Source organism: Haliotis rufescens, unplaced genomic scaffold (genome assembly GCF_023055435.1).
Source record: "Haliotis rufescens isolate VD_foot unplaced genomic scaffold, xgHalRufe1.0.p SCAF_19, whole genome shotgun sequence".
Classification (NCBI taxonomy): Eukaryota; Metazoa; Mollusca; class Gastropoda; order Lepetellida; family Haliotidae; genus Haliotis; species Haliotis rufescens.
Window position 1 is genome coordinate 16,464,763 of NW_025963879.1, and position 14,243 is coordinate 16,479,005.

The 14,243-nt window shown below is 38.0% G+C and overlaps 1 protein-coding gene across 3 annotated transcripts in view; it reads right to left on the bottom strand.

Annotated features, from left to right (window-relative positions):
* The window catches only part of LOC124137586 (C-Maf-inducing protein-like), a 109,764-nt gene that overhangs the window by 21,537 nt on the left and 73,984 nt on the right, over window positions 1–14,243 (bottom strand). For all 3 annotated transcript variants that reach the window (XM_046503953.2, XM_046503951.2, XM_046503954.2), the window contains exon 13: window positions 3,320–3,476. In XM_046503953.2, the coding sequence (XP_046359909.1) occupies window positions 3,320–3,476 (157 nt within the window). The remainder of the gene's footprint in view (window positions 1–3,319; window positions 3,477–14,243) is intronic.

Consider the following 14,243-nt stretch of genomic DNA (forward strand, 5'->3'; position numbering starts at 1 on the left):
GAACCTGCCACACAGACACTGCTCTACCATCCCAATATTACCATGGCCTACCAGACACTGCTCTACCATTCAAATACTACCATGACCTACCAGACAGACACTGCTCTCCAATCCCAATATTACCATGACCTACCATTCCAATACTAACCTACCATTCAAACCAACACTACAAGGGCCTGTCACAAACATACTGTCCTACCATTATAACACTACATGGACATTACAAATGGAGACACCATCCTTCCATTCCAATTCTACAAAGACTTTTCACAAATGCTGTCTTCTAACCTAAAAATAATGTTATGTCATTGTTGAGGCAAGTGTATATTTCCCTGATAACAGGTCCAACAAAGAGGAAGAGGCTTCTATACTTAGTTTTACTTGTAGCATTCAAATACATCCAAATATCAGAAAAATGGATTTGCTATCACATAATGCCAATAATTCCTATTAACAAAACTTGAACCAATACAACCACAGAAGGTTTGCACTTCCTTATACAGCCTTAATGGGTTATCAACTGCATTGAGATCTAATCTCATATTGGTCACCTTGATGCCTGAATTATAAGCCCACTGACAGGTTTACTGAATGTGCTAATCTTGGTACTTCCACCCATTCTGGCATTCCCAGAAGCTGACCTTGCACAATTAAACTCTACAGAAGCAATACGATGATCAATAAAAAGCTTAGTACCAACTTTTATCACACCCCAATGTATCAATCTGATTGGTTAGTGTAGCATGTGGCAATTTGATTGGCTGTATTTCAGTCTTCTGAGACACTGTGTGGTAAGATGTCAATGGAGCTGTTTGCAAATATCATCGTTTACTTTCAATCAATATCTGGCCCTCAAGACAAGCTTGATTAAATCTGGTAAAAAACAGACTATCGTTAAGCCCTGGGCATTGCAGTGACCGTTTCCTCTGCTCGGTGGATATAGGCTACAACACAGGAGTGGGTGAATGGTCAATAAAAGTCAGAAGTTACTGAGTTTCCTATCATGAAATGCATTAAGTTCTCACAACCGGCTGAATCTATCAGGAATTAAAACAATTTTTGTCCGCATCTTGTCATGTTCACTTGTGATGTACAGCTGACTTAACTGGCCCATGATGCTGTAATGGGGGACGATCCGCTAACTTAGGACATGTTTACAACTCCTTTCAAGACTGAAGCCCCATTACTTCACATTTGATGCTACACTAACTCATTCTTTCTCAGAGGCATGGGTGCACAATTTCGTATCCAACTAATAGTGGACAAAGTCTTGTGGTAATTATCTGTGGAAATCAACATTAAATTGTCACTTTCATTGACATCAGTAAAATGGGGAGAAATATAGAATTTAGGAAATAAAGTTTGATTCTATTGAGTGAAACTGATTTGATCAGTTATCCTCTGAATAGTCTATTACATACCAGTCTGATCACCAAACTTTGATTACAGTTCAGAATCATGAGGGACCATTTCAAAACCCAACCTACACTTTTCTAAATATTCATTGATTGAATAATATTTTCATTGGGGGAAAAAACATCCCAAAATATTGAGTCTCACATACCCTTGAAAGGAATTTCTTTTCAAGTCATATATATTAACATAACAAGCATGAAATACTCATATCCCCAGCCAATATCACATGTCCGGTTGTGCGCAAGGCATTAGCCCTTCGGGAACAAGCACAACCGTCTTATTCAAAGTCAAAGTCGTTGCTATGGAAACCCGAAAAATATTTAAGTAAAAAATCCCTAACTATCAAAAGGCACCAGTTCACCACTAGACCTATGTATGTGCCAAGTTTGGTTAAGAGATCTCTCATGGTTTTTTAGGTCTGCTCCAGAAACGAAACGTAACAGACAGACGGACAGATAGACAGAAGGATGGAGGGACAGAAGGACAGCACCAATTCCTATATCCCCCTTCCATTTCATGGTGGGGATAATAAATAAAAAGCTACTTATTACTGCCTTAGTGAACCAAATAAGTGCCACTGTTCTAACCCAGGTGTTCACACAGTTTTCAGACCATACAAACCTGTGATTATCTCAGTTTGACATCATTGGGGCTTAGTAAAACTAGGTCTTTGAAAGGCATTTAGAAGTGATACACATAAGGAAGAGAATATATGGACGTCAACTTCTTTATTATGAGGAACACAACATTTCGGGGTATATGCTTACTCCTTCATCAGGTGAATAAATGCCAGGAGGCAGAGAGCATTCCTTAGTAAAACGAGTTGACAGTATGTGGCTTACAATGACGAAAGTTGGTTACCACATCTTGGTACTATTTATGTGCTGCATCCATTGTGACCACTTGATGCCCATCCTAGTTGCTTGGCAACCATGACGTACAGGGCCATTATTGTGGAACAACCCCTATCTATACAATTAATGCAAACATATTTTATGCTCCAAAATGAATAGAATTGGGAAGTTATACAATTTAGAATACCTTCTCCGTTTGTTATTTGCAATTTTACAGATTCTCAATGTGTTCAAAATATAATCAACAAAGAGAAAGAAAAGACTGACAGTATAGTATGAAACTATATTATTGCTGGCTCTCTATTATTGCTGGCTCTCTATTAAAGCACTATTGGTAAATCTCGTAATCCACACCCATTGTTGACTGTTTAACTGTTGCAAATCTGAGCACAGTATTCCATCACTTGATCGAATACAGGACTCATTATCATAGCTACTCTTAAGTATACACATAAACTTTTTTATGTTAGTTTCTGGAACGTTTTTGAAGTAGAATTACCCCTACCTCCATTTGAAATTGATTAGAAAAGAACCCATCTGTTAGGACGAAGTCCGTTGTCCCAAACTAGGTCGTATGCATACTGAATATGCATAATCCAAAACAGGAAGTGATGTAAAGTTCATATCCCGCATGTATCATACCACAAAATAACCATACCTTGATAATATAGTTGCCTGCCCTTGAATCACTAATGACAGGTACTTTGGTAAACAAACTTGGTAAAGAAAATCAGCATCAATCAATCCTAACTGATGTGTCATAAAAGTTGAACAAAGAACAAGAAACATTTGCGTATGACATATTTAATAAGTCAGTAAGCGTGTGCTATCACGATCCATCATAAGTTAACTACCGCCATCATGTAGCGTACCATGCTAGATGGTAACCAGAGAACCTCACCTGAGTGTCATTTGACATCAAATATATCATCGACTTCCTGATGAGTTGATATATTGATGTCAAAAGAAAGGAGGGTGTTACTCTCTATTTGTAATACTTCAAAGATTTGTTCATAAAATGGTATGCTGAGAGTCCAATATAAACTTACCATGACCCCCCAGAGGTCTCCCTCGTCATCACATGCAATGCCCCCGGGGCAATACAGGTGGAACCAGCCCTCCTTCCCTTCTCGGATTGCAAGCACTGTCTGGTGAACATCGCAGTTCTCATCAGATGCAACATTCCTGATCACTGATTTCATGTGCCTGAAACAAACAGTTAACTAATGATACAATGATGCACTCCAATAGGGACATTTGGTATGGATACATGTATATACACAGTTGGACATGTGCCTGCACTGAACGTATGTATGTATTCAGTTAGGCATATGCCTGTTATGGAACTGTATGTATTCAGTTAGGCATATGGCTGCTATGGAACTGTATGTATACAGTTAGGCATATGCCTGCTATGGAACTGTATGTATTCAGTTAGGCATATGGCTGCTATGGAACTGTATGTATACAGTTAGGCATATGCCTGCTATGGAACTGTGTGTATTCAGTTAGGCATATGCCTGCTATGGAACTGTGTGTATACAGTTAGGCATATGGCTGCTATGGAACTGTATGTATACAGTTAGGCATATGCCTGCTATGGAACTGTGTGTATACAGTTAGGCATATGCCTGCTATGGAACTGAATTGATGCTTGTTATGTATACAGATACATATATGTCTGCTGTGGAGACAGATCCCAGCTGTAAGATGAATACATGGACCATGCCATGAATCAATGTGCGTGTAACTGGATCTGAAGAAAATAGCTCTGCTTCCTGACACACTTGACAACATCTTAAATTGATCACTTTTTCAAAAGAATATATTATTGACCGTTCATGACATTGAGAGGGATTTCACTGACACTGATATTCATCTGAAAACATCAAATGAAATCCTCAAAGAAAGTTTTCGTCTAAAAAAAAATACAATGTTTGTGCTGCAGAAATATTCCACAAGAGAAAATCAACAACAATGAGCTATTGACGTCTTCATGCAATCCACTATGATATTGTATGTGTACATCTCAATTTCAACACTAAACCAAATGTGATCTCCTTCAAAGCAAAAGATATGGTTAAAAACACAGCCAAATAACATGTTCGCTAAAGAGCCGAAAAATCCAGGAAGATCAATAGGACTGTCGTATTGGAGCCGCCTATTGCCTGTCGTTAAGACTCGCATCGCAGGCTACCATAATTTCAACCAGCCAGCAAAGGGCTGATGACTGATCACCTACAGATACCAGAGTTACCCATATAACAATTGGTAAGTTATGAAATGAAACTATACCTTCCCATGCTACAATTTGCATTATGAAATACAGACATAAAATACAACAATAGTTTTGATGTTGATTTAAAAACAGCATGATTTCCAAATTTTAGAAACCTGCCATTGTTGAATTTTTTTAAAGTATAACTGTTACACCAATTTACAATGAAAAAACACACACATTAATAAAAACAATAAATCTTCTAGACATGACATGAAGGGGATCTTAAAATGATACATCAACATTCCTGGACTTTATTCTGGCCACAGCAACATCCGAAATCTCAAAAACAGGTAATCCGAGAATGACAGGACAGCACAATGTACAACCCTTGGCAGGAAAATATATCACAGACATTGGTGCATTATTGTTTCACTATACATCAATACTTCCATACATCACTACAGCCTAGCTGTATCAGATTCTCCAAAACAGCCAATCAGAGGATGACATATTGTTTTTCTATGATCACATTAACTATCACGGGACATGCAACTGCCTCCAGCAAACAATGGCACCAAAAAAGTGAGTGGCTTGACCGTGGACAGTTTATAGGTGAACCAAATAAGGGAATACAGATCTCCCTGTTCATCAGTACTGGTAGTTGGTTTGATCTGGCAGTAATACGCAATGTATACACCAGTCAGGCTAAAGAAACAGTCAATATAGCCAGCCTATGATTCTTTGCCTGATATTGCCATTGACTGATCCATACTTTTTTCTGTCCTTGCAAAGATATGATAACCTGAAATAATTGGCTTTGTTTATACTTCAAAGTGTTTAACGTAAGTCTTTGGATGGTAACCTCGTTCGTTTGTTTGTTCATGAGTGATTGTCCAAATAACACAAAGACAATGTCCTCATTTCACACAGGGAACTAATAACAATGCCTAGACATAGGACTAAATTTGGCACAAGAACATGGATTATAGGTTCTATTAGAAACCCCTAAGGATCATTAGACAGTTGTCTCCCATGACAACTCTCCACTTTGAGAGAGTATATATTCGAAACAAAACACAACAGATGATGAATGTAAGACACTAGGCCACCCATGCCCAGTGAGTTAAAACCTACAGGTACATGTATAAGCATCTTGACCAAGTGCATGTAGAGCAGTCTTAGTTTGTTTGTTGTTTAACACCGCACTCCAGCTATATGACAACAGTCTGTAAATAATCAAGTCTGGACAAGACAATCCAGTGAATGACATCATAAGCATCAATCTACGCAACTGGGATACGATGACATGCACCAACCAAGTCAGCAAACCTGGCCACCCAATCCCATTGGTCGCCTCTTATGACAAGCATAGTCGCCATTTGAATCCCATCTTGGACTTTGAGGAAAAGCAAATTGGCAAAAGTATTTCTTTCAGCTATTATGGAACATACCAGGGTAGAGTGATAAGTTCCATGCATCACATAGAAGGAATTGCACAATACAGAAATGTTTTGTTGTGGACACTACAAGACGTCATAGATATATTAACAAATACTTGAGCCAACTGAGCAAATTGTTTTGCGGTAACAAATGTAACAATATGTTCATGCATTCGTTAAGGGATTCCCATTTATCCTACATCAAGATAAGGTTGGTCAAGTCTCTGTTACAAGGAACAATTTTTAATAATTTTTACCAACAGTTATCCAGAAACAATTTCCAAGATCGGTTATCATATCTACAATTATAAACAAATTCCTTGTATGTTCAAACGCTGTGATATGACGAATACTGTTAAAAGCGGCATTAAACCCAACTCACTCACTTATATGTACAACATTGCCATAGAGTTGCTCAATTCTCAGTGTTTCCATATCATTATAATACACTTGTTTTAAAATAAAATTGTTATAATGTACCTCCTTTGTGGATGTACCTGTGATGTATTGTGCATATATTTTGAAGTTAGTGACAGTGTAATACTGGCACTGTTTCTTCATGGAATGTTATCTCATCAAAAACATCTTTGTTGTATGAAAGTTTGTTACAGTAGTGTACGGGGCACAATTGGCCCAATCACCTAAGGCGCTGCCTTCGCTATGCAGAATTGTGTCCCTTGGGCACGCTAGAAACCTATGACAGTGTGTTCGAATCCCAGTTCGATTATGTTGTCAGCACTATATCCGTGCTTGTGGGTTTCATTAAAGTGGTGAACGTCTAAGACCTGCATCACTTTGGGCTATCCTTCCACATCAAGCTGATACGCCGTGATATAAGTGGAATACTATAGAAAGTGGCGTTAAACCCAACTAACTCACTCACTCACTCATTACTCTTGTGTACGGTTCTGTTTGGTTAACTTGGTTTGTGTTGTGATTACTTCCGGTTTAGATTTGAAGTATGTTTAGAAGAATGTTACAATGTTCAACCAAAACATCATGAATAGATCATGCAACCATATTAATTTTTAGGATGGTATCATAGCAGCTTTGGAGAACGTTTTGGACAGCCAAGAGAAGAACCTCTACAGAATTGGGATAAAATCCCACCAACATCATTGGCAAAAGTGTATCCATGTGGAAGAGGATTATGTTGAAAAATAACCGTTTTAAAGTCTTTAGGTCAACTCTTTCTATATGTGGCTCAAAACTTATCATATATGTCAACTGTAGGATATTAGACTGATGTTTTGTCTTCTCATCTCTGCTTGAATTTAAATTCAGATGGTTGTGCTGTATGTCCAGGATGATTGTTAAAGCATTGAATCCAGAAGATGTCGTTCCTACTGTTATGGAGGTATAAATGTGAAAACCGGTGTGCTTACTGTGTGGTGCAAAGTGAGTGTTCACTCTGGTTTTTTACCTTTAAAACTCCATGAGCGAAAAAAACTTTTTTTTTAAGAGTTGTTTTTCAATAAATACCTTAAAGCCCCACCCTGACTATAAATAGCCCGCAAGGTGGCGGTGTTTCAGTTTCGAACAATGACTGACAATGTAAACACAACCGAGTGTTGGGAGACGTTTTTTGAAAACCATACGGGAACAAGATCACCATTGACCGTCAAACTTCGTATCAACTTGAATGACAAACCATGGATACAACAAATGGCTCCATATCAAGATATAAGTCAATAAATTTTCTGTAGTTTTATCCTAAAAAATCGAATCGATCATGTTTGGCGTCTGCATCGATCACAGTGGGCGGAGCTTATTTACGTTTGTGCTATAAATAGCAAAGCACATGGTCATGTGTACATGTGGCACATTTAATGCATTTGTGGTCAAAGTGTATTGTGTTGTATATTTTTACGGCAGAACAGCAGCAGAACATCAGTTTCAGTTAATGTAACAGTAACGATACTTAAATACGAAATTGACGACGCGATTCTTTCAGTTCAATCAGAAAATTACAGATATTTGTTTAGTTTTGGTCATTTGCATTCAACAGTTAGATTTGTACCACACAATAATCAGTTTATATTCATAAAACGTAAATTATTACAGAGATTTTTCAACTAGTGTTTAGGAAGGGGCCTAATTTGAAGCACCAGAAGTTGCGCCAATATTTCTCAGCTTGACTACAATGGATGAATATGTTACGTGTATCAACATAACAATGCACATAAGCAACTGGTAAATAAGTAACTGAATATACTTGATGTTTTGGCCTACAGAAGGCGTATCCGGATAATATTGTACTTACGATAAACGAAAACTCCAATACACATATTCCAAGACAACTTTAATTATGAATTTCCTTTTCTTTCACAGAATTTTCACACACAAAACTGAGTTTGATCATTAGATCCACACTTGTCCCATGTATTTTTTGTTCGGGGTATTTGGATACACTTCGCGCAAAAGTTTTAAAATACAATCTGGGATCCTTTTCCCGTTTTGTCCACACCAATCCTTCATTTGCTGCAACATATAATTCCGTTTCTTCAAGTCCAAGTATCTACGATCTCTCCAAACACTTCGTTTATTTAGCTCAGTCCAGAAACACTGTGTTCGAATCGACGAATTTCTGCAACATGGTGGCCGCACCATTCCCTAACTGCGATTGTCTGTGCCGTGTCACGCATGGTTGACAAAAGAAGTGTGAACATACATATTCGGCTTCATCTGGTTCCACAATGAAATCTCGCTGTGACACTGATTCACTACTCCCAAGAATCGGCACTGAATTTGTCAAAGTTTCTGTTGCACTTGCAAGGGCGGGAAGAGAGGCGCCATCTTGTCGATTCGAGTTGTGAATCGGAATAAAGTCATCTTGAATTGGAACTTTCTCCACGATAAAGTCACCAATGTCACAATCGAAATGACCAAAGGCTTCCTGATTATCTCGAACAACTCTTCGTCAAATTAGGATTTACATGAAAATGTTTTGTTGCTCATATTGAAGACAAGCGAAATTGCAAAGTTCTTGTCAGTTGTAAGCAGCAACTCGATGCACTCATGGGGCGGGGTTGCTAGGAGATCGCGAGGTCAGAAAGGGGAAAACAAAAAGTTTTAGAAAGTAATAAAAGAAATCCGCAGTGCAATCCCAAAGTACCATGTACAGGATATTTTTGAATAATAATATTCACGAAAAAAAATCTTTTCTAAAAGTGCAAATTAATTTATTAATTCATCCCAAGGTCGTAACCCTGATCACGTGGTGGGTATTTGGAAGGAATCTTGTGATGAAGCCGTGAATGAGGCCGTGTGTATAACATTGTTGACTTCAACTGACCAGGAAGGTTGTTGAGGCACATTATGACAGATGCTCGTCATGGATGGAGAGAAAAATGTATCTGAGAAACATTGTTGCTTTGAGCTTCGCGACAAAACATGTGTTCATGCCGAAGTAGTTTACAAGAGAGGATGATCTGTGCAGCCAGCGACCTGAATAAGCTTGATGAAAATAATGTTGAAATCCATTTTCAAATCCATATGACAGAATTAATGTGAACAAATATTTATTTGAACATCGTTTCGAAGTCTGTGAGGCTGTCCGTATTTTAATATTCTTATTTCCATTGCGACGTGAAATAATATAATGTTTTCGAGGCCTTTATTTTGCTGCCGCTGTGGAAAATTGCGCACAGATCTATTAAAAGAAATACTACTAGCTCAACTTTATAAAAGAACCAGATCAACTTTATCTTTGTTCCGTTGTTTATTAAAAATTCGCTTCCGAAGCAAAGCGAATCGATCTTCATAATAAACAAATTCATAGACTAGATTCTAGTACCAAGTGTTTAAACTTTTTTTTTAAATGTCATAACATAACTTACACAATTATTGAAAGACATTTTTTGATAAGTAACATATATTTTATCTCGTCCGGCCGCTCTCTGGTTAGTTTAGGCTTGAGGGGAGAAACACATACAAAAAATATGGATGGCCTTATGCAAATGACACTTGGCATGCCAATCAAGAGGGATCTGGGTCACTGGGACCCGCCAAGTTTCACGGATCGAGTTACTTCGGCATGAAGAGCTTCATCGGACAAGTGTGACCTTGCCAAAATACATTGCTACTGGGCAATGAAAAAATGTCACGGAAACGACAAAAAACTACTTTGATCACGTGAAAATATTTTTGACCATTACCAGGGTTTTTTACACGATCGTTGTCATCCAGATTCCAGATAAAGGCAAGACGAACACAATGAAGAAAAACACTGTTGAAATCACCGATTACCGTGTATATGTGAGAAATGCTATTTATAAACTGCAGATATACCGTACACCAGTGTTCAATTACACTGTTCATATTCATCACGACAAACGTATTAATTCGTTGTCGTCGGGAGATCTAGAATAGCTCAGAACAAGAACGTCTATAATTTCTGTGTTTGACTGCGTTGGATATATCGTGGACATTCCGCGATATCATTTTATGAAGATGTGAAGACGACATGGCAGGTAGGTTTTGAAACCAAAGACCTCCGCGTTTGTTGAAAAGTCTTGGAATCGTTTGATAGATATTTATTACCATTAAAACTTACGTCCTTGTTGTCAAACGGCCCACGTGGGTGGGTGTTTACATGACGTCACCCGTTTACGCAATAACCAATGAAATGTGTGTGTTATCATGACGTCATATTGACCTGTCAGATCACTCGTATAAGCTCCGCCCACTAGAGTGCGGTAGTTCCTACCGCAGATGGGGCTTTAAACAATAATAACTTCAGGTTGCTTTTTAACAGCACATAATCGTTGACATCATTCAGCACAATAATGCGCCACAAGCCCCATTCTTTTCTATTATCAGTCAATCAGTAAACAGTAGTCTGACACTTGCAATTTATTTATTTCCCTTTGTTGGCCTGATCCTCCTTCTACAGGACATACAGCTGTAATTTACTACTGGACAAAAAACAACAACATCCATCCCTTTTTTCTTCAATATCTCTCCAAAGAATATTTCATTGAAATATTTTCAAATTCAATAAAATGAATATATGTCTCAGATATATGAAATATGCCATGTATGTTTTGAACAAGATTTGGAATATATCTCAATAAAATATTCCATGTCAGTTTTGCAAAAATGATTTAGTAAATATTTCGGTTTGGATTTTTAGAGTACATTCGGTATTCAATTAGGTGCCAATAAATCAATGTTGGAAACTATGAAATGTAAAACACTGACTGATGAGCGTGTGGTTATCAACACTAATGTAATCTTATTCTATTGTGGAGTGATGACGTGCAAATGCTTAAAACAGGGTCTGTATCCCCACTGGAATAAACCATTAAACATTAAATCTCATGACACGCCAGAGAGCAGTGATCAAAGTAATGCAGCCATAAAAGGGTTATTTGGATGTTTCTTGCAATTCTGCATTAGTAGTTTCAAAATCAGCTCTTTTGTGTCAAGGGAATAATAATGATTTGTGACCGATGTCACGTTGGCACTGTGATAGGTTGTTTCCATATTAACACTTGAATAAAATTCTCACATAAATGTGGCGCCATCTGACATTGCCATAGCAACCACTGTGAAAGGTGTCCATTACACCAACTTCAATCAACAGCAGGAAGTTATTTCAGACAATTTACATGTAATCAGCATTATTACATTCAAACGTGCTGTTGATCAAGCTTTTAAAAGGATTAACATACCACTGATTGTCAACAATTAACACCACTTACTTTCATTTTATTCTTACATAATTTGTTTTTTCTGGACCAGACAATCCAGTGATTAACATAATGAGCATCAATCTACACAAATGGGATAAGACGAAACGCATCAACCAAGTCAGCCAGTCTGACCATCCGATCCCGTTAATCTCCCCTCACGACAACCACAGTCGCCTCTCATGATAAGCATAGGGTGCTGAAGGCCAATTCTAATCTGGATCTTCACGGTTCAATACATTAATGAGTCTTCATGTGATCCAAATCTTAAATGTTTCACAGAAACTCATTTCTTATTAAAATAATCTGTAGTACATGAACAAACCACACATTTCTCTGCTTCCAATATTTAAAACAGCAGTTTACCCAGGCAACCAAGAAGACACTACCAGTGGCACACAAGATACTAGTGATAGGTATGGGCCTAAATGTCATATTGCAATAGATTGTAATAATGGTTCATGTATTGCGTCTTTCATCTCTAACTTGTTTGGAACCTGAATATAAAGCACTTCCCTGCACATTTTTGACAACGTCTTATTTTGATGGATGTTGCTGAGGTCCCGTGCAGTTAATACTACACATTATATACAGGAAACTTGTTGCAAATAGTTTCCCTTTTTGTATCACAGGAAACAGTTGCTCTTTTCATAACTTCATAATGTCCCATATGTAATATTTTCCGACAAGATGAATGACATGCATGATCTTTAGAAACGCACTACACAGGTATTTTCCAAACATATTGTGGTAGTCATTCATTAATATTTCAAATCGTGGTACATACTTCAAAAGGTATAACCAGAAAAAACAAGGCCTGGGATGTTATAACCCATGTAAATATTCATAGCTTATTTCTTCAAACAAACATTCACCAAAGTTGAGATGGTGGTGGGGAATCTATTGGGAATAACTGCTATTTCAAATAATGGTAGAAATTGTGATATTTCACAATGCAGCACATGCTTAAGAGTAAGAAGTTATGGACCATCAGGCTCTTTGAAATTACAATAATGAGCGAGTAGATAATCATATGTCAGTGAATGAGTGAGTCAATGTCTGTGGATCATGTCATGTGTCAGTGAGTCATTGTCTCTGGATCATGTCATGTGTCAGTGAGTGAGTCAATGTCTGTGGATCATGTCATGTGTCAGTAAGTGGTTGCCTGAGGATCATTTCATGTGTCAGTGAGTGAGTCAATGTCTGTGGATCATGTCATGTGTCAGTGAGTGATTCAATGTCTGTTAATCATGTCTGTGTCAGTGAGTGAGTCAATGTCTGAGGATCATGTCATGTGTCAGTGAGTAAGTCAATGTCTGTGGATCATGTCATGTGTCAGTGAGTGAGTCAATGTCTGTGGATCATGTCATGTGTCAGTGAGTGGTTGCCTGAGGATTATGTCATGTGTCAGTGAGTAAGTCAATGTCTGTGGATCATGTCATGTGTCAGTGAGTAAGTCAATGTCTGTGGATCATGTCATGAGTGAGTAAGTCAATGTCTGTGGATCATGTCATGTGTCAGTGAGTGAGTCAATGTCTGTGGATCATGTCATGTGTCAGTAAGTCAATGTCTGTGGATCATGTCATGTGTCAGTGAGTAAGTCAATGTCTGTGGATCATGTCATGTGTCAGTGAGTGAGTCAATGTCTGTGGATCATGTCATGTGTCAGTAAGTCAATGTCTGTGGATCATGTCATGTGTCAGTGAGTAAGTCAATGTCTGTGGATCATGTCATGTGTCAGTGAGTGGTTGCCTGAGGATCATGTCATGTGTCAGTGAGTGAGTCAATGTCTGTGGATCATGTCATGTGTCAGTGAGTGGTTGCCTGAGGATCATGTCATGTGTCAGTGAGTGATTCAATGTCTGTGGATCATGTCATGTGTCAGTGAGTGGTTGCCTGAGGATCATGTCATGTGTCAGTGAGTGATTCAATGTCTGTGGATCATGTCATGTGTCAGTGAGTGGTTGCCTGAGGATCATGTCATGTGTCAGTGAGTGAGTCAATGTCTGTGGATCATGCCATGTGTCAGTTATTGAGTAAGTAAATGACAACAGGACATCAGATTTAAAAAAAACAGATTCCAGATAACATTAACATTTCCTACTGCTTGTGTGAGTTTGCATATTGTAATATAAAAATACCTCAAACAATGCACCATTGAAATTGTCATCACTGTTCTGTTCAGTACAGAGCAGCCTATAATGTATCACCTTTACAGACTAAATTTGTGATCTACTCTGATCAAAATATACTTTTCAATGATGACCACACCTGAACAACCATTTCTTCAATGCCCAAGTTTGTTTGTAGTCACTAAATTCCATGCAATAACAGAAGGTACCTACATCTAAAAATTCAAACTTCTGTCCTGGGGTTTGAATGACTTTTCAAACACTCTTCATACCCGTAAATACTAAATAAGATGTTTTCATTTCAAGCAATTTGCAAATCCATGCGAATCTTATACATATCATGAAGACTCCTTACAACACATATTTTGTCCTAAAATAAAACAATCTAAAGCAACAACGGACATGTGTGTTCCTTCACACCTGAAAACATGGCTCCGAGTGTGTGTGTGGTCAGGTTAGCTCCAGATTAATGTTTATTTCTGCGTAAA